This window comes from Venturia canescens, chromosome 4 (assembly GCF_019457755.1).
Source record: "Venturia canescens isolate UGA chromosome 4, ASM1945775v1, whole genome shotgun sequence".
NCBI classification, from domain to species: domain Eukaryota; kingdom Metazoa; phylum Arthropoda; class Insecta; order Hymenoptera; family Ichneumonidae; genus Venturia; species Venturia canescens.
In genome coordinates, this window is record NC_057424.1 from 10,365,718 (window position 1) to 10,386,666 (window position 20,949).

The following is a 20,949-nucleotide window of genomic DNA, read 5'->3' on the forward strand; positions in this document are numbered from 1 at the left end:
CGAGGCAGCAGCACACTCGACGTCAATTAACAAGGAACGATATTTTCATGATCGATTATTCCCCTTTTATTTATTCTCTTTCAGTATTCACTCAATATTTTAATAGCCGAAATAATCGAACCTCGTAGAGTCAGGTTATCCTTCAGGTTAACGTGTAATTCATGCACGAAACGATTTTCTTAAGAAAGTCTTGAAATTATTGGGTATTGAGATAAACGCTTTAATATTACGAACAATACACAAGATTATAGGGACTATGGGTAAAAAATTGTTTATCTTTCCGCATATAACGAATGAAGTTTATGAAAAAACATACAACAAAAATGAAGTATAATAACGAAGGTTTGGGAAAAAATTCGAGATAGTTGTCTTATTAGTAATAAAAATATATTACGTTAAAAATTATTATAAACGAAATTGGCAATGAGCACTCGTATAGCCTCACATTTGCTTATTTCGGCATTTTTTTTCTTCTTGGCTTGGCCCATTCCTGTCATAGACTTCTGTCTTTTTATTAACACTTTTTTTTAATCCATTCCCCTTTGTGTTTTCGCTTTGCGTTCTCCAAAGCGATTTTTTACATAAAAAAAACTGTAGTGTTTTCGCCTGGGACGAATGAAATTTCGGGTTCGGTCAGTGATGGATCCCCATTCAATTAATGGTTTGTAATTTCATTCGTTAAAAGATAAGTTGCAAAAATGTATTTACAATTTCGAATGAATAACTCTGACATTAATTTAGAGTGATAATTAGGGAGTAAAAATCGATCGAATTTAGACATCCATAAAATACGATCCTTCGGGATGTTCCACCTTAAACAGCTTGTGTGCAGTTTAAATACTGTCCAAATAATTGTACGGTTTTAAAATGATCTTGCAGTTTGAGCAATTGGAGAGCTTTTTACGACGATGATAATGTTATAAACGATTAAAAAGTACGGGACCGAGGGCCAGCCTCCCTTAAAAGATTTGCGAGGTCTTAAAGTTATTTATTTGATTGAAATACAGTTTCGCAGTCGAGACAAATGGAATTTTAAGTTAAAATTTGTTTGAAAAATGAAACGAGTAATACTAGTCAATTGAAATAGATTTAAATCGAACGAAACGCTTTATTGCAATGTCACGTTTTGGTTTTACTCACTAAAGATTTCTTTAGTAAATGAAGGAAAATAAAGAGACAATTTTTTTAGATTTAATACATGACTAACTTGCTCTGCTCAAGGGGAACTCCCCTCAAACAGGGAAACACGTAGGTTGCTCGTACGCTGTGCTTGCTGTATTTACCCCCAGGCGATTTCATGAAGGTTCGAGCTAACTGGAGCGATCGCATATTACACGAGAGAGAGAGATGGACGAAGTGAGGGATTTGGATGTTAGAATGTAGTAGACTTCAGCAGAGAAACACGTGTATGACGTTGATGCGCGAACTCGAAACCGCATGGCCAGTGAATTTCGTATCAGAGGATTCAAATTAGTGGAGTTGATGTTACCAACTGGAATCTGGAGCCTGCTACATTTGGCACAGAGCACGACGCAATATAACATTCAAATTCATTTTGTATGAATCAAAGCTGAACCGTGATTGACTTATAAACTCGATATCAACAGGCAACGAATATTATCCAATCGTACGTAATCGATACTCGATAAATATTTGATTATTTGTACCTGATCGATGAAACGTTCGTTGAAAATATTCCATAAAAAGAATCCCGAAATCCTCTAGAGCTGCAGATTTCGAGGTCAGCAACTAAAAATATCGAAGACTTTGAAAAGCGGTTTTTTCGCTTGAACCAACTTGCTTGGAATCGTTGCACTATTGCGAGAAAAATGGGATTGTTGTAAAAACAAAATCCCAGAAATCCTAATCTTGAAAAAACTTCTGCTTCATGCACGAAACGATTTTCTTAAGAAAGTCTTGAAATTTATACAGAGTTTAAATGGCTACTCGACTGACACGCAAATTAAATTTTAAAGGATTCCTTTTATTGGTTATTGAGATAAACGTTGGTAAACTTGAATAAGGAAAATACACAGGGGACTATGGATAAAAAATCGTTTCTTCTTTCCACATTACGAATGAACGCTTCTTACCAAGTTTATGAAAAAGTACACAATAACAATGAAGTATATAATGAAGGTTTGGGGAAAAAATTCGAGACGATTGTCTTACCAGAAATAAAAATAAATTACGTTAAAGATTGAACGAATTTGGTAATGAGCACTTTTATAACCTCACATTTGCTTATTTCGGCATTTTGTTTCTTCTTGGCTTGGCCCATTCCTGTCATTTTATCAATACTTTTTTTTTTTTTTCGTTTCGCGTTCTCTAAAGCGATTTTTAACATAAAAAAACTGTAGTATTTTCGCCAGGGACGAATGAAATTTCGGGTTCGGTCAGTGCGGATCCCCGATTAATTAACGGCTTGTAATTTAATTCGCCAAAAGATAAGTTGCAAAAACGTATTTACAATTTCGAATAAATAACACTGACTTTAATTTAGAGTGATAATATCTTTAATTAGGAAGTAAAAATCGACTCAATTCAGACACTTATAAAATACGATCCTTCGGGCATGATCTACCTTAAATATTTTATTGGTTGAGCGAAAAATTGTATTACGTGAAAGGGGGCAATGAATAATCAACGATAAACTTATAAGAAAAACCACTCGCGGAAGCATTCTATTCTGATGGAAGATTGGTATTTCATGAGGTTGAGACGCAGACGCGCGCGCGCGAGAGTAAAGTTGATTCAGAGAATACACGTTCGCTCTGGGAAAGAAATTGGAATAATGGGGGAACCGGGTTCGTTGCAAGTGATCTGCTAGTGCTTGAGAATAAAAAGGAAGGACGAGAAAAACAGCCCTTCGAATAATGAACGTCGAGGAAGTGCGGAAGCGAGAGAAAGATAAAACGAGAGGGAGAGAAAGAAAAAAAGCAGAAAAAAATGGATGGGGAGTAAGAGGAAGAGAAACCGAAAAGGGCGGAAAAACTATATCCCCGAGGATCCATTCTTCCGTATGACCGAGCAAGCCCCAGCCCGACTCCTTTCTTTGGCTTTTCGCTTTCCTCGCGCGCAGTGCTTCCTCTTCTCTCGTGGTCCTCACGTTCCTCGGCCTTGAACGGGTTTTTGGTGTTTCTAACCACAGGGTGGAGGGCTATATCGGCGAGACCTGATTCAATCCAAGTCTCGCGGCTCTCCTCCCTTCTCCCCCATGCACTTTTCGAGAAAAGTCCTTCCTCCTCTTCGTTCTCTTGGTTTATTATCATTAGAGCGCCCGCTTTACTCGCGACACACGTATATCTCGATCTTGCAGTTATATTGAAGGAGATTTGGAGCTGCCGATTCTTCTCGGTTCCTCTTTCGTCGTTACGGAGCATTTCCTCCGGAAGCTTTTCTGTTCTTCCGATTTGGAAAAAGAACACAACAAACGAGAATGAAATTCTCGTGCCTCAGCGGAGGTTCCAGAGTTTATTATTTCACCGAATTATCACCGATCGAAGAAAATGCATTGCCTCGAAAGCAGTGACGTTTTTGGCTCACCGAGTACGCCCCGGGGTCGGATGCGACGTAACCCAGGGCGCAGTTGCCGCGACTTTCATCTCCAGTCGAAGATATTTCGTTGGACCAATCACCTCCGCAATTCGTAGTAAAATATCAAATCTCAAAGTCCTTTCAGTTTTAACACTTTTTCGAAGTTTCCAACGTTCCAGTCCAACGAAATGAACGAAAAAACATCTGGAATTAACCAATTTTTTTATTTCACGAAGTATCGGTGCAGTTTGAAAAGCTACGAATTGAATATACGGCAGAGAACGAAATTGGAAATCTACTGGAATTATTGAGCGTTTCTTGCAGATCATTGCGTTAGACTCGAACGTTGAAAACTTCAGCGGTGAAATCAACCACCGGTTGGTCCATCGATTGCACACTCCCTGTTAGCTTTCTTAAAAATAATGACAGTCTGGTTCGTAAAAAATTAGTAATCGCTGCTCAAAGCCTCCGTATAATACGATGAGCTTTTCTGAATGATTGCTCAAATAATCTGTTCATATATCCTTGGTTCATTCTACCTCGTTGACTCGATTTAGAAAGCCCAATAACGCCCTTGCATCCCCAACGGAATACATGGATTCGCAACGCGCTCTGATCCATCTCTCGATAATTCATACCAGTATATTCTTCCTGATCTCTCAGTTCGCGAGCACGAGTACAGCGCTCCGGCCACACACACACGCAGGCGAGGGCCGTCGAGTTATTCCCATGCGGACTATCGTCGAGGAACAGAATATACAATCGAACGACGTACATTCGCTCTGATGTACGCGTTACGAACGAGTCTATTCCCAGGTGAAATACCGATTCCGTGGCCGGCTATATCGACCTCATACGTATATAAAAAAATTCTGGTCTTTTTGATGAACGAAAATCGGCTCTGCCATTTTTTCACTGCGACGTCATCGTTCTTGTGCATTCTTTGCAGAGTAATCGCGAGACCCTTAACGGAACAATACGCTGACAGTTTTTTCGTGGACCGACCGCGGTACCGGAATATTTTTTAGTACCTGAGAAGGGGAGCAGGAAATGCGCGTCTGTGACGGGCTCGGGCGAACATGGAGAGAAAATTCCAGTAAAAACTACTACGGTGCATCGTAACATTTATTAATTCTTACGAACACAATAAATTTCTAAACACTTTGGCGGATCGTCGATGCTTGTGTTCAGCTCCTCAAATTTGGTAAAAAATAGCACAGTTTAAACCTTTGTCAGAGCAAAATACGCAGTTTACTCGGAAATTACAATGTTTTTGGTAAAAACCTCCAAATATTTACAATTATTTTTGCTCCGTGGATATTTTTTATAATTGGAATTGCACTGGGAATATTCGGTCCCCTTTCATTTTGAATTTACTTCGTTATTAGCCGAGTGCAGTAAGTTTATCATTGCTTTGCGATATCGACTTGTGTTCTCGGCTATTTGCAGCAAGAATAAATCGTACCGATGGAACGTGTCGACAAACACGTAGAAATAACACGTCTGTTTGGCTCAACTCGAGCAGGGTTCTCGCAAAAAAATAAGTGCTTTTTGGAAACGCTATGCGTTTGCCTTTGACAGGAGCCCGTAGAATTCAATGAGCCGAAAATTGTGCGGGCCACTAATAGGGGGAAAAAGTACTGTACAGTTGTGGGTTGTGTGTATGAATTATTATTGAGGAGAAACTAATGAAACGATGAATTAATCGAGTGGTATAGTGAGGGCGGATCAAGATGAAACGGAAAGCAATTGAAAGACGAAAATACCTCGAGCAAAAGTGTCGTGCGGATACTTTTTTTGCGGTCTATACATTTTTACGTAATATCGATCGAGTAGGCGCCATATTGTGATTATTCCAGTGTGCCGGAGAGTAAAAAGTACGAGGACATTCGTATCGCCAACACGTAAAAATCTATTTTATTACGTGTCGTCCACAAGCTGACGTATCTCGGTGATTGTTCGATGAAAAAAAAAGTTGCCACGAAAACTTTATTAAAGTTCGAAATTCATTCTACCGGTTTTCGCGGCACACCCAAGCCCTGCTCCTCACATTCTCAAACTTTCTCTATTTTCTGTAACCGTTACTTCGGCAAGCTTGTTGTTGCCGCGACAATAATTTTCTCATAAAGTATCGATGATGGAATGCCAAAGTTTTGTGATTTCGGTACAAATGAGTATAAAAATTGTATTGTGCCGAAGTTTATCGAAAGTACCGAGTCTAATGAATGAGATCGTGACAAGAAATCGCCTTGGGAAGGTTCAGTGTGTCTGCCCATGTGTTTGAATTAGAAAAATTGCATTTAAAAGAAGCTTCACGTGAAACTAAATTCTACACGAGAAGATTGTCGAGTGAAAAACGAAAAAATCACTCCTCATATTGTGCTTGATGCATCGGAACTTGGAACAAACGAATTTTTCGTCAAATTGGGTCACACGTGCGCGTGACTATAGCGAAACTCTATTTCGTTGGTGAAAGCGATTGCGAGCCTGTGAGATTCGAATTTCTCATGGAGAAAATTGTCGGTGCGTTCCACAAAAACGATATTTTTATTCAGGCAAGTACACATAAAAATTCTTTTGCTCCAATCACGATGAAATATTCTCTGTACAAAATAGCAGACAAAAGTTTAAAAAAACGGTAATTCTCATAGCAAACATTGAAATTTCCATTCAAAGGCAGATTCGAGGGGTGAAAGGTCAACGAAATTGGTCAGTTTTCAACGTTTTGTTCCTCGTTATTATCCGTTGCGTCTTCCTCCGCGGGCATCCCTTCTGGCTGTTCCTGATCGTCGGGCTCCTCGTCCTCTTCGTCTCCTCCTTCCTCGCTCGATCTTTCGTTATCCGAGTCCTCTTTATCCTTGTCCTTTTGCTTTGTGCTCGTTGTGGAATCGTCGTCATCTGACTTCGGTGCGATCGAACTCGGTCTCCCAGCAACTGGCAATTTCTTGTTCCCAGCATCGTTTGAATTTTTATTGTCATTATTCTCAGTGTCGGCTTGGTCGTCCTCATCCTTGCGATCCTCCGCGTCGTCCACCGCGTCGTCGTCCTCGTTTCTTCTCGTACGAGGCTCGCTCTTAGCCTCTGGCATTCGTTTCCGTTTCTGGATACGGACTTTCACCTTTTCCCGGCTGTTCAACCCAAATTTTCAAATAAATATATGCTGATTTACGAGACTTTATTTTCCGACTCCCTTTCGTCTTTGTGTTACGAACGAGATAAATGAACGTCGCTTAACGCCTCGAACGCGAATCCCCGAGCTTCGATTGCTTATAAATTCTATTTTTTCGTTCCTCGTCCTCCAATGCTAATGCTACTTTTTTCGCGATTTCCTGTACGAGCTACCGAGCCAAGGAAAAACCACTCTCTTTGTCCTTCACGGTCTGAAGCTTCAACTTTTTTCCCTGACGATTTTAGGCCGTTTTTATCGTCAATTGTGTTTCTCGTGACAGTATTTTTATAAATTTTTCGTATTTGAAACGCAAATTGTACGAAACAGTGTTCCGAGGGGGCTTTTCCATTGTACGGCCTTGAAAATCCACTCAAAAGTTTATTCGAAGAAAAGATTTTTTCTCGCGAAGCATTTGAAATTGAATGAAATAATTATTCGTTCGAAAGGTACTCGAAAAAACGTACCTGCCACTGCGTTTTCGTCTTCGATTATTGGGAGCTGGTCTATCCGGACTTTTAGTCTTCGTTTGTATTCGCTTACGATTGTTCGCACGCGCGTTTTTTGAGGCGAGCCGTTTCACTGTCGCTTTACTGCCACCACCACCACCACCACCCCCACGTCCGCCACGATTTCGTGCTTTCGTCAAACTACTGCTGTCCAGCTTTTCCTCACTTCCGTTTCCGTCCTCGACGAAACGACCGAATTTGACTATGTCAGACGCGACCCTCAGTACTTGGCTCTCGGAATTATCGTCAGGTATCAAATACCCAGTCGACAGACCCAGCTCGAGAGCTTTTCTTATGTATGTTTTCGTTCGTAATTCATCTGAAAGAAATTTCATGAATCTCTTCATGTTTTTCAAGTGAATAAATATGTCGCCGGCCCCGATCACGACCATGAAGGCTTTTTTAATTATCAAGTTGAAGAAGGCACTGCTCGAAAAGCTGAGCTGCTCCATCCGAAATGGAGCGTGAAACACCACAAACATCGACTAAAATCATTCGCAGCTTACAGAGTTTTGATTATAACCTGATTCGGCTGATCTCCGATTATCTTCTTTCCGTAGCCTGGAAAAACGAGCAATTCCCATTTTTCGTGAATTCTCACCGTTTCTGTTCCGCCCACCGTACAATTCCAATTTGTGTCCAGTTACTTTTTTACGGATTCGCGAACTATCCGAACCGGAATACTTGTAAGCTAAGCGATCTAAATTTTTGCCACGACGACGAGCCGCTGCTGTAGAATTATTCGAAAATTAGGTTAAAACTCTTCACTTTTTCATTCGTTGGCCAGTCGTTCGCTGTCTTTCTCAAATTTAACGAGATACGAATGAATTCAAGTCAGTAAAAATGTTTTATTGTTCCAAATTTCCGATCCCTTTTCGAATCGATTAATTTTCCTTAAAAAATTCAACCTTGACACGATTTCTTCAAATTTTCTTGATTCGTCAACGAATCATTTCCGGAAAAATCATTCATCAAATTCATCTCCAAACAAAATTCTCGGACTTACTTTTTTTATGGTCTCGGTTCCGATTTCTGTTCATGGGCGCCATGGACAGTTTTGCTGAATATCGGGACCGTTTTTGTGATTTTCGCGCGCTCTCAATGCTACATGAATAAATTGGATTGAGAGCTTTGGCTATACCGGGATTGAGCTTCGCGACGAAAAGTCATTCACGGGCGAGCGTGGCTTCGACAATTTTGACGTAGCACTATTTTCCCTCTTTTCCACGAGTCAGTCTGCACAGGAAATTACGACATGTCCGACGATCGCGCCGTTTGCGCGTCGATGCGATCAATAAAAACAAAAATAATTTATTATTCCCCCCAAATGCATTCATTCGATTGTAAGCAACTTCGCACTCTTTCAAAATCTCTGAGAAAATATCAACATATCGCCAGTGGAAAAACGTAAAAAAACTAGAAACCAAATTGAAAAATTCATTCGAATCGATTATTTTGGAAAAAAAAATAACGTACAAAAATATGCATTTAATCAGAAGGTTGGGAAATGTCAAGTGACGAAATTCAGCTCACATTTTATATTTGTACAATATAACACAGAGCACTTATACAGTGTGTTGATTCATGAAAAATGAGAAACTGTACTGGAAAATAGACGCAACGATTCGCGGTATTGCTGACCCAGTGAGTCTGTAGTGCATGTTTTTTTTTCTTAAATAAACAAGTATATGAAAAAAATATGGAACAATGCGACCTTGTTCCATGTTCTCCGTTGGCAGTCACAAAATCGTAATTTATCGTGTATTTTTTTTTCCTTCATCAGAATGTTGTTTATATCAATTTTTTTTTTTTTTTTTTTTTATTCAACTAAAGTCATTACTAGAATTGCATTTTTGCGTGGAAATGATTTCTTCGATGCCATAACTGGTTGGAGATTGAATCATATGATTGCGACGTTGGCCTAACCTCATGCACCACCTTTTGACCTCCATCGTGTAGTTTCACCACTGCCCGATGACCTTGCTACTTATCTCTCTCTCTCTCCACTCTCTTTCCGTTCTTCTCCTTTCACCCTAACGCTCTCATCCCCGGCGTCGTTTCTCTTGTAACCTCTCTGTCTATTGCTTCTCCGCTTTTCCGGAGCATACGGCAACGTACAATCCTATTTGCTCGCTTCGTATATACCGCTCAGGTCCTTGGCGATAATCGTGGCACTCAGCTTCCATCCGCGAAAGCCTCAGAGAAACCCTGAAATCGCGAGTATTGCGGTGGTTCATCAAGTTTACTCTTGAGCCACTTTCAAGTACGCTCGGGTGCTTCAAACCGCCACACCAAACGATTCAGTTGGTTGACTAACGTTTCTGCCTCGAAATTTTGTTGAACATTCTCGAAACAGGCATTGTTTATTATGATTATTATTTCCTTAAGATACGATTTTCTTAAGGAAATCTTGAATAGAATAAACACGCATATCAAATTTTGAAGGGTTCGTCTTATTGGTTGCTTAGATAAACGTGTTTAAATATGAAGAAAAACACACAGGGGTATAGGGACTTTCCGTAAAAAATCGTTTATCTTCCCATACAACGAATGAACGCTTCTTACGAAGTTTATGACAAAAACATACAACAACGATCAAGTATATAACGAAGGTTTGAGAAAAAATTCGAGATAATTGTCTTATTAGTATAATAAAAATATATTACGTTAAAGATTATTATAAACGAAATTGGTAATGAGCACTCGTATAGCCTCACATTTGCTTATTTCGGTATTTTCTTTCTTCTTGACCTGGTCCATTCCTGTCATAGCTCTCTGTCTGTTTAATAATACTTTTATCTTGATCCATTCCCCTTTGCGTTTTCGCTTTGCGTTTTCCAAAGCGATTTTTTACATAAAAAAAACTGTAGTATTTTCGCCTGGGACGAATGAAATTTCGGGTTCGGTCAGTGATGGATCTCCGATTAATTAACCAAAATATAAGTTGAAAAAATGTATTTACAATTTCGAATTAACAATTTCTGACATTAATTTAGAGTGATAATATCTATAATTAGGGAGTAAAAATCGATCGTATTTAGACACCCATAAAATACGATACCTTAAAAGTCTTTTTTTTCGAAGATAACCAAGAAATTATAATAAAATGTTTTCCCAGTGATTAAACCAACTTCACGTGCATCAAAACTTGACTACCTAAAAGTTATGTGGACACGCACAAAATCCAACTTCAAAAGTGAATAATTCGTAACGAGTTATTTGCTTCCCAACGAATATGCAAAATCGTTTTCTGCTTCACTATACACTGCGGAATTTTTCAGTGGAATTGTGTTTACTTTCGGTTGAGTTTTCTACTTTGTTGAAAATCCATTTTTAAATCGTTTTTTTCGTGCATGCTTCCTTCAATTCGAATGCTCAGTCCGAACTTTCCAATGACGAATCAATGAAAATATGATGAAAAATTTTATAAACTGATTTCAATACTAGAACTTTTCTGAGCGTTATAACGACTCAAGATCAAATTGCTTTCGGTACTCTGTTATTGCTGTTTTCGTAATGCACACTTGGTCAGGAATTCTTTCCGTCGTTCATGTTGAGCAGTGTGCGAGAAGAGCGTTGTACGCAGAAGGGGATTGGGGGTGCGAAAAAGAGCCAGCCGAGTGGCGCGAAGAGGGGTTTGCGGCGCGCCGGTCGTCTTGCCCGTGCTTCGGCGATCGACGAATAGGACCGTTTAGTCGGCACGCGGTAGCGCGACGTAAACGACCGTAATTCGTGTTATCGACGTCGCGGCAAACTCCAAATTCGTGATCGATTCGTAAAGAGATTATTTTCATTTACATTTTCATCACTTGTTTTCAAGAAAATGCGAAAAAAACAATGAACTTTCGACGTTTTCGTTTCAGTGATTGACTTTTCGAATTGGTGCATGGTTTTGAGACTCGCAGATTATAGTGAAACGTCAAACTTTGCAAGCGCTCGATGTTTCGAAGTCTCCGTCACGTGACCGGTGAGTCGTACAATTTTATTTCAACTTCCGATTTTTATTTATTTTTGAAATTTTACTCAAAGTCAAATTTTACGAACAATTTGGTTTTGTTGGATGATAAATTGTGCCGTGTCCCACTCGTGTTCGTCCCATTCCTCGTTACGGATTATTTTTTCGTCTCATTTCATAACGATCGAAAGGATAAAAGAATCAAAAACGAAAAATTCGACGAATATAATCAGTGATTTCGTACCAAACATTATTTCCTCCTTAATTTCTGGATTATATCTCACGATTAAGCAGACACGATGAAAACAAGTTTGAGCGGTTCGTCGGGGTGTAGAACGTCACGAGAACCGAGGCGTCTGACGCTTGCCAGCTTTTACTACTTGGCCGGAGAAAACTTTTTCTACTGTCGCGCGGCTGGATCGAGCTATTTGCAGGAAAGTCGTATTTTTTTCTCATAACTGTCATCGCGATAAATTTGCACCCTCGTGCGACGGAAAATCTACGGGAACCGTTGCTGCTTACGTGGAAAAAGTCACCGGTTGAAATTGCCTTTCCTAAAAAATGTGGCGCTCAATGTAGTGCGAGTTCGTTGTCAATTCTGGCTCATTTATTTCCCGAAACGCTGGCCGGTGTACGAGCTCTTTCACTGCCTTCGCAGCTACTTCGCTTTTCCTCTCATTCACCTTAAAATCCGTGTCCTTTATTCGCTTCCCGGTTCTCGTTCAGATTGCTCCGTCGTCCACTCTCATCTCGGCGGTTCTCTTCCCTCGATCTCATCCAATTTTTCGAGTTATCGCTCTTCGCGTTTTCACATTCAACTTAATGATAATAATTCTCGCTTAAAGCTACGATAAAAAGTGTTTGAATCGCAAAATGGAAAAGCATTGTTACGTGTTATCGCGTGCGCGCGCGCGCGCGCGGACTCCTATTTCCAACGTAATTTCTCGTATAACGAAGGTTACGACATCGGAAGCGACGAAAAATTGTTTTCTTGTTCTCAATTCCCTCGCCGCGTTTCACATCGCGGAGCGCTCATCGGACCACCGCTTTTTTTACCGTTCACATCCCATTTATTAAACGACCTTTTCACCAGCGGATACCGGCTCTTTATCGTTTTTAACCGGTTCTTTTAAAACATTTATTGGCACCGATAAATAAAAAAACGAGTCGTTATGTAATGGAAAGAGCAAAAATACCGAGCATAAATCGTCCAAATTCATACTATTCCGTTGAATCTTTTTTTCCACGACTACGACACGTTCTATGTACGCAAAATTTCAATAAAAAAAGAAAAAAAAAACAATTAAATTTTCTTGATTGTAAGCTTGCACAACGATGTCGGCGCAGGGCTGCAAAAATGAAAGATAAATAAACGAAAAGCACACTCGTGTTCCGACGATTCACGGTTCACCCTAAATTTTGAATCAGACTTTATCCCCAAGAGAATCGTTTATTTTCAAATCCCCTTCTCTCAGCCCCTGTGATTTTGTTTTTAAGTCGGGCACTGCTCGAGATTGAACTACTAAAATCTGTTTTAACAAACGACCCCTGTCGTGCTTCAATTTCTCTTCGCTTTTCGTTAATTCATTTTGATAAAAGGTGAAAAATTGTGAGTAATTTCATTACACTTGGAGATTTTTCTTATTTCCGAATGGAAAGTGGTCTCATGGAGAAGGAAAAATGATTTTTTACAAGTCTCTTCTGCCACCTTTTTTCAGTTGAATTTTCGAATTTGCCAATTCTCTCGTGAATCGTCAGTAACTTTGTTAAACGAAAATTCGTGATTCCTGCTCGAGCTTAAAAATATCTAGATGAAGATATACAAAAATGAGTGTTGAACATTCTGGAAGTGCATTACGGGATTTTGCAGGGTTTGGGGAAAAGCTGTTCGAAGCTCGTGAATAGAGTACGAGAATTAAGGAAGCACAGTCGAAGACGCGCGATATCGCGTTCGCTCGGTTTCCCCCGCTGTAAGCGAACGTCGATCTCGGATTGATCGCTTTCGTGCACACGGGCAATTTCAACAAAGATCCTCCCGGAGAAATCTTGATGTATAAATCGCATTAGGATGTAAGGGAAAACGAAAATACGACGGAGGGGCGAAGAGCATTTTGAAACGTCGTTCCAAGTTTACTATTAATTTGAAATGTCATTCTCTCCGCTCCGCTGTTCCATAATCGATGCCTCGATTTCTAGATTCAACGACTAAACAGAATTTTCAGTCAACAATTCCCAGTTTTTTTTTTTATGGCTTTCCAAGTTATTCGCCGTCCTATTGAACTCAATTTCTCCCACTTTTCTTGCATTTGTTTTCAATAGCCAACATTTTTTCTCCCCCCTACTGCAATGATATTTTTTAACGCGAAGTATCGATCCGATTTTTATAAAATGGACAAAAATATGAATGACTATGACGTCTGAACATTGCGGTAAAGAAAATAGGAAAAAAGTTGCTGGGCTTTTGGGGAATTGGGGAAAAAAGTCGTCGAACTCTTAAACTTTTCAAGATGCTTTGAATCGTTAAAGAAGCTTCGCTTTTACAAAGTCAAGAAAAGTAGATGAAAGCTTTTCAAAACTTCGATCAAGATCTGTCTGCAAGTAAAGTTAGAGAATTTACGAAATTGTTTTTTTCCCTTTTTCAACGAAAAAGGTATATGCAAAGTGAAAAATTATCGCTACAGCAACAGAAACGAGGAACAGCCTCAAATTTCCGTTACTGCAAACAGCCAAAATGTGAAGTTTCGTAAACATGAAACAACATTATTTGCAAAACAAACGAAACTTTATCTCCTCTTCGTCATAATTTATTTATTTATCGTAAAAACGTTAATTTTGTGGCACTGTGTACAAGAACTTTGAATATATCAATAGACCAAGTACAGCAAGCGTGTAATACGGATCTTTATTACCAATATACTGTGGGCTGTCAGTCGGACTAGTCGTGTCAGGTAAAAATAGAACGCGGTATAAATACCAATACGATATACCTCTTTCAGAGAGAGAGAGAGAGAGGATAACATTATGAGTGATATGGAATAAATAGCGTTTCATGGCGCTCATCCATTGAGACTCTTTTCGATCGATGGAATCATTTTTATTCTAAAACGCAAATTTTATTTTCATGCGGACTCTCAAGAAGTACATTAACGAGCGTTTTTATGACCGCTGTCTCGTTTTTTTTTCTTTCTTTCCTCTACTCGAGAAGAAACGAGGCTGGGAAAAAATGCGAGTCTATACATACAAGTACAACAATCGAAATCGTAAATTCGAACGAAATAACGAGCACTCGTAAGGACGAGTAAGGTGCAGTAATTGAAATGTAGAGAACGAGATAAAATTTGATCTGTGGCTCGATCGAAAACGTGTCTATTTCATCAAAAATTCAATTTCGTTTTCATGAATTACGAGATTTAATGAAGTTATGAAATATATTTGTCCCTATCACTGCCTCGGGACGCGGTAGATCTTGCGGAAATTTGGAAGGTTTGGAGCCCTTGATGAGCTCTAGAAATTTCGAGGCTGGCTGGCTTCGAGTATTTTCTGAGTCTGACTCGTTGGCTCTCATATCGAATCTCCTGCTGGAAGGGCTCGTTCGCTGCTCGAGACTGCGGTCGCAGTATGCTGTTTATAACTTCTTTTAATTAATCATTTGTGTATAGAAAGATTGAGGGAAAGAGCAGGGATGAGAGAGAGAGAGAGAGAGAGGAAAAGGGGTTGGAGGGGATTGGTTAGCAATGTTAATATCTCGAAACCCACCACCGAAATGAAAGTTCAGGATTGAAGCGCCCGGCCTGACGGCGTCCCTTCATTTCCATCAACCGTAGATATTAGTTCCGCGCTTCTCATGTTTCCACATAAAAGCTCCTTCTTTATCTTTCCTCCTTAAATAGCTATATATTTTTGGAAGAGCATTCAAATGACCGAATCTCCGTTTTATGCCGAATCTCAATGCCACGTTGTACGTGTCTCTCTCGACCGTTGGCCCGAGAGAATATAAACATTAATGTCCCCCCGTTAAATATTCATTTGCCACCGGCACTCTCCTGCTCGCTGGTAATTAAGGAAAGAAACTCACACTTTTTATAACCAATGTCCTCGTAGCAGAGAAAATCTTCATTTTTGTGTACTCAATGTGCTTGAGCATCTTCCTCTTTTACACGTTCACTTTGGCAGCTGCAAAAACTCATTCAAAGTTCAGACATAATTAGAATCATCGATTATTTTAATGCCACAAAATTTAAAAAGTTAGTTTTTTGAAAAATTCTTAATAAGTTGGACAAAAAAATGAAAAAATAATGCGAGAATGAAAATATTTGAATTTTATTTCTACGAATTATTTGCGCAGTTAGAAAATATTTAAAGAAAGCGACAAATACTGTAAGCATTGCAGATTTGTATTTACCTTTTGATCGCTTTATTACGACTTTTTTTCTCATTCCGTTCAACATGCATTCGTCCCAACACTGTTTTATTTTGAATAGAATATCAACGAAGGTGGAATGTGGAGTTCGAAAAATATGAAAATCGTCTTCTACTTTCTCGGTTTTTTCCAACTTGGCCCTCTCTTCGAGCGGTTTGAAGAATTAAGCTCGAAATTATTGTTTTACAGTACACAAGAAGCTTTGCGCGAGCTTTATTTTTATTACTCGACGATGAGTCATTACTGCCTCCTTTGACATGCCGAATATGATGGTTTACATACTTTTTCATTTATTAAACCCCTCGGACGAAGGAACGGGTCAAGTAGAGGCCTATAAAGGGACTTTTTTGTTTGTTTTCTTTATCATTCGCCCTTCTTATAATTCAATTCGTTCACCAAGCCCCGAGCTATCTCAATTTTGTTGACTAAAATCCAAAGTTTCGGGATTTTGAGATCGATTGAAAAATTATGAAGACAATAATTACAGCATCTCTGACATGAGAAATGCATTGCATTATGAAATAAAAACAGATTTTATCGATTTTTTGCAAGAGTTTTGCAAAACAAATAACGTGAATTCATAAAAGAAAATTCTGCTCATTAAATTCCATGGATGCTGATGATAAAATGATAAAGTATGTCGTGGAATTAACGTCGAAGATAAATCCAGGACGAGAAAAACTTTCAACGTTTATTCGCCTTTCATGTGCCGCGGAACTGTGCTGGGGATTCATTTGAATGCTGCAAGAAAACGAAGAGAGATAGAGGGCGCAGGTAAAAAAGGAAAATAATGTCGAAAAATCATAAACTTAAACGGCTCGAACGTTACTCGCAATAGAAAATGAGACGGAGATTGTGCCATGAAATATAATAAAAAAGTTACTAATTTATAAACATGGCGATTGAATAATTACCCACAAATATCAATGAAACGTTACGTGAACTAAGTTCGTAACGACGTACAGTTGCTTTCATTTTCGACGAATGATCGCTGACCAAGTTCATGCGAGACACTGATCATTTTTATTCAAATTTCATGTGTGACTCCATTTGTGGCTCCATAGAAACTCCAATTTCTTGATGACAAAGTGACGCTTTAATTACTTCGAATTTCGAATTTGTCATTTCACAGCTGCACCGCGTATGCCAGTTCAATCTTTTATCAAAATATTCTTCAGATAAAATGTGCTGCACACGTTGTAACGTAAATATTAGACGAAATGGAGGCGGAGGTGTGAAAATTCCGGTACGAATGGTGTCTAATTTTGTAGCAAAAAGTACGAGGATTCAGGAATCGGTTTTTTTCGTTCTCATTAATAGATTAGATAAGCAAATTCTTATGAAATCACTTTCGATGATATTTTCAGACGGTTTTGAGGCTATCCAGACCCGGGAATTCTGTACGGTTTTTTTCAATTCGTTTGAAGCCTTCGAAACTACAGATTGTGCGGAAAAATTCTTCGCACGTAAGCAATCAGCTACAATTCTCTTTTTATAGATTCGTTAAAAATGTTTGCATAATAGAGACAAAAAAGTGCTGCAGCAATGCGGTGAATGATTTTATTTTGAAGCTCGTAGGAATGACGAAGTGAAAATGGCCAAAGCCAGTGTCTCTGTCGGAATCAATATAAATTCATCAGACTGAGAATATTGCGCTGAAGCAAACGAAGTCAGAAGAAATGTCAGCCCCGTTGAAATAGAACGAGCGAAAAATGAGATGTAAATTCAAAGTAGAGTCCATTCATAGCGCTTAATTTCCGGACTATTTTTATTCGGTCTCCCGCATTCGTATACGCGGAGGGTTTTCATCACCCGCCGAGCCCACGTGGTGTTTCTCTTCATCTCCCTCATTTGCTCCTTGCTCTTTCTCTCGCATTTTCTATTTTGCACGTGACTTGTACGTTGAATTTAGTGACCTGCGGAGTTGCCTCGAGCGAAACTTCATCCGGTGTTCTCTATTCTAGAAATTGTATGGCTACGTAGAGTAAATGCGCGCTGCATCTTCGTGCTGTTCACCGCCTCGAACGAAGATTAATTTGACGCGCAAATGTGACTGTTCGCACTCGCGTATTTACGTCTCGTGTCATTCATCGTACCCACACATTTCCATTTCATTTTCGATTTTTCGTAACAAATCCTTATTTCGCAGCTCGATACCGAGTCAAGAAGCTTATTGCGATCGCCTGCTCATTTGCTGATCCTCCACAAACTTTTCTTATTGTATATACTCGAACACCAAATAAATTCAAGGTGGAGACCCAAACGCGAAGAAATCTCAAAAGTCGTCCCATTTAAACGGTCGATCAAAATGGCATAAAAGAATCCCAAGAATTCGTTGCGCAACAGCACCATTATATTTTCCACAAGAAAACTTTGCCTCACCGCACCAGCAAATTTTCTGCTCGCCGCACAAGCTCCCCCCCGCGACTCCCGGGGCTTATTGCGAAGAAAGGGTTGAAACCCAGGTGGGATTTTCTGCGTCACGTACAATCGGTAGAAACGTGGCGTTTGGCTTGTGCCCTATAGCGACGGTTCGCGTTTACAAATGCGTCCAATCAACTGAATCAAGCTCGGTCTACACATCCGCAGAGACTGTTGGATGCATGCGATATTCATAGGGACACGGATACTATGGGCGCGCACCCCGTGAGGTTATTATAGTCCATGGCGAAGAGGCTCATCTCGAGCCAGCACGTGAATCGATCACAGCAAGCGAATTGATGCCGCACGAATTGTCATTCGTCTCCTGCGGTTTGCTCCATGTTCTTGCAGTATTATTATCTCCCCCGCGGCTCCGCATTCCAACCCCGTCTTTGTCATATTATCTCACCTACGTTGACATATTATAGCAAATCATTATACTCTGTGATCCCCGTATGTTCGTCGTGCACTCATCACCTTCGCCCCTATTACACGCCATTCAACAAATTACTAATTGTTCTCATCCGAGCTCTGTGCAATTAAGTGTCTCGCAGCCTGCGAATATCACATTGATTAGCATCAGCGTACACTTTGTTTTGGTGCTTCGCATCGGAACAATCGTGGGGTAGCTTATTAACTTTGGTGGACAAATTATCAAATTCATTGGTTAGATTCGCGAATGTCGCGAGTCTGGGATCAGCTACGTTGTCATGGGAACAAAACTGTCTCGAATTCTCGAAGCACTGGATATGCTGCATTGAAGTTCTTCGTGGCACGGGATGAAACATTATTGAAAATTCGTCGGTCCCGGGCCCTTTATCGACGCACTGAGAAATCTTGTTTTTGTGTGGATTCTGAACGATTGTGTTTACACACGGCAACCGTTTTCGAGTGACCCAATTTTGGTTGCGTTCGTTATCAATGCAACGGACCAGCGCTTCATGGGAGTCTCGAAATAAATTGTTAATTCTGTTTTCATCCTGCGTCCGGGCGTTACGTGCTACTTGCGCAATTCCCTGTTAACCCTTTTGTCTCGCAAAACTCGAGCCCGGCACAAGAGATTTTGGTGCATCGTTATAAACCATTGTCGTTTGTTATTATTGGATTCATTCCATTGTTTTTTGAAAATACGAAATCTCCCGCATTCTGCACACGTTCACCAACACTAACGGCCTCGTTTTGACGGAGAAATTTGGCCCAATCATCGGTCCGAACACTCTGCCTGCCACAATTCAAGCGTCGCGGGTCTGGTTACTCTCAAACCACAAAATATCGAGTCTATTTATATGTTAACCTACAAACACTTGTCCGCAGATCATATTTTCATGACAAAATGTATGTTTTTGTTTATCCAGCGAAAATCGATAATTTTTGACGCATTCTCCCATTGCTTGGGAGATTCTTCGACGTTAAGGGCTCGAAATTTGAAATTTCGTCCGGACCCGGACTCGAGTTTCAGCACAGTGATCAACTTGATAAACGTCGGCGTGTTTATTTGCTTCAATGTAGTTCCAATGGGTTTTCAAAATGTTTAATGTTCCGTGAAAGACTTTATCGGACTTTGATTATCTGCAATTCGCCGGAGCTTTTTGGTATTTTTTAATTGACCTGCATGGCAGATTGCCGGAGCGAGCTCGTTGAATTCCGCGTCCACGTTTCAACGATTTCCACTGTCAAGAACTTTTTGGCCTAGCGAATGAAAGCAACTTGACGTACGCAGGGCCAATCAGAGTTTTTGATTCCTATTAAAACAGGTTCTCGAGTGACCAGCGTCGGTTTTTAAGTATCGTGACCGAGCTCTGAAAAGTGTTCTCGAATTGATCACTTCCTAGCGAATCCGACGATACGATCAATTACCATAATTCACACTTTACACTGTCGCACACAGTACAGACCAGGTAAACGCACACGGTCAACGAACGAATGCGTGCCGTCGCTTTGAGAGCTCATTTGTGTCTGGGGAAACCACATATGGACGTCAAGTTTTGTTCGAATTATTTCAGCGCCTTCCATTGTTGAATATTGTGTGAGCAGCGAGGCGATATTCAATTCGAACTGACAACAGACTCTCTTCTAACTATATTATTCATGACCTCAAAAGGTACTGCTCCGACGAAGCTCAGTCTTATTGATTGAAGGTCTTTCATCGCAAATAATTTCACAAATAACGTCCCACGATCATGTGACAACCGTTATTCGAAGCCTGAATACTGATTACTATTTTACTGCGTCATCAAAATGCTTTGACGTTTATCGTTTTACATAAACGCTTTATTTCATCATATGCATGTTTTATTCATTTTTTTAAACCATTGAATATCAAGTCTGTAGATAAGTGTGTGGGACTGTGATGGCTGCGTACATCATATTCTACTCGATGAATATTTTAGTAGTCGATGGATGAGTATTTCGTTTATTTTGCCACCCCTGAAAACGTGGATCATCGTCTCAGGACGAACCAGCATAGACGATCGATCGGTTTTAATTATCGTCTTTATTAGAAATTTAGCCCTAAATATTACGGTCGTTGGTTAACTAAATGCTTCAACGAATAGGTTCTAAGAAGGTTTTTTCCACTTTTTTGAATTCACTCAAGAAATGGGTTCGGATACAATCGCTCATTTGCGTTAAGGAAGTTGAGGCATTGGAATGAAAATGATGTCATCGCTTTTGAACCGATTGCATCTTATAAAGTGAAGTGTCAAAAAAAATCAGTTAAATTTTCAGACAGTTTAGGAGCGTCGTTGCTGAGAAAAATCAATAACAATTTGGGCCAAATAACATGTAACCTTATGGAAGTCAAGACACATTCAGTGATATCTCCCTTAAAAGTGATGCTAAAAATATGAAATTTTTTGGGCAACATGAGCAAGGCTTGCCGAATAACGTCAATTTTTTTCAGATTTATTAGGAGATTTGCTGAGATTATATTAATAATAAT

At 39.8% G+C, this 20,949-nt stretch overlaps 2 protein-coding genes across 2 annotated transcripts in view; one reads left to right on the forward strand and one right to left on the reverse strand.

Annotated features, from left to right (window-relative positions):
• Nucleotides 1-6,247: 6,247 nt before the first annotated feature.
• LOC122409079 (serine-arginine protein 55-like) lies at nt 6,248-8,261 on the reverse strand. Its single transcript, XM_043416325.1, has 4 exons — nt 8,219-8,261; nt 7,814-7,942; nt 7,171-7,531; nt 6,248-6,665 (listed from the first exon to the last, which is right to left on the reverse strand). The coding sequence occupies exons 1-4, from the start codon at nt 8,259-8,261 to the stop codon at nt 6,248-6,250; spliced, it is 951 nt and encodes a 316-aa protein (XP_043272260.1).
• Nucleotides 8,262-10,941: 2,680 nt separating this feature from the next.
• LOC122410193 (uncharacterized) overlaps nt 10,942-20,949 on the forward strand; it is a 59,597-nt gene continuing 49,589 nt past the window's right edge. The window contains exon 1 of the mRNA XM_043418292.1: nt 10,942-11,179. The gene's annotated coding sequence lies outside the window, so the exon portion shown is untranslated. The remainder of the gene's footprint in view (nt 11,180-20,949) is intronic.

What these genes read in the sequence shown, in the direction of transcription:
- LOC122409079 (XM_043416325.1), bottom strand. Translation starts at nt 8,261, where the DNA reads ATGGCGCCCATGAACAGAAATCGGAACCGAGACCATAAAAAAA. An exon ending in GAACCGAGACCATAAAAAAA is followed by an intron (nt 7,943 to 8,218) that starts GTAAGTCCGAGA and finishes ATAATTCTACAG; the next exon opens with CAGCGGCTCGTCGTCGTGGC. An exon ending in CGGTGGGCGGAACAGAAACG is followed by an intron (nt 7,532 to 7,813) that starts GTGAGAATTCAC and finishes AATTTCTTTCAG; the next exon opens with ATGAATTACGAACGAAAACA.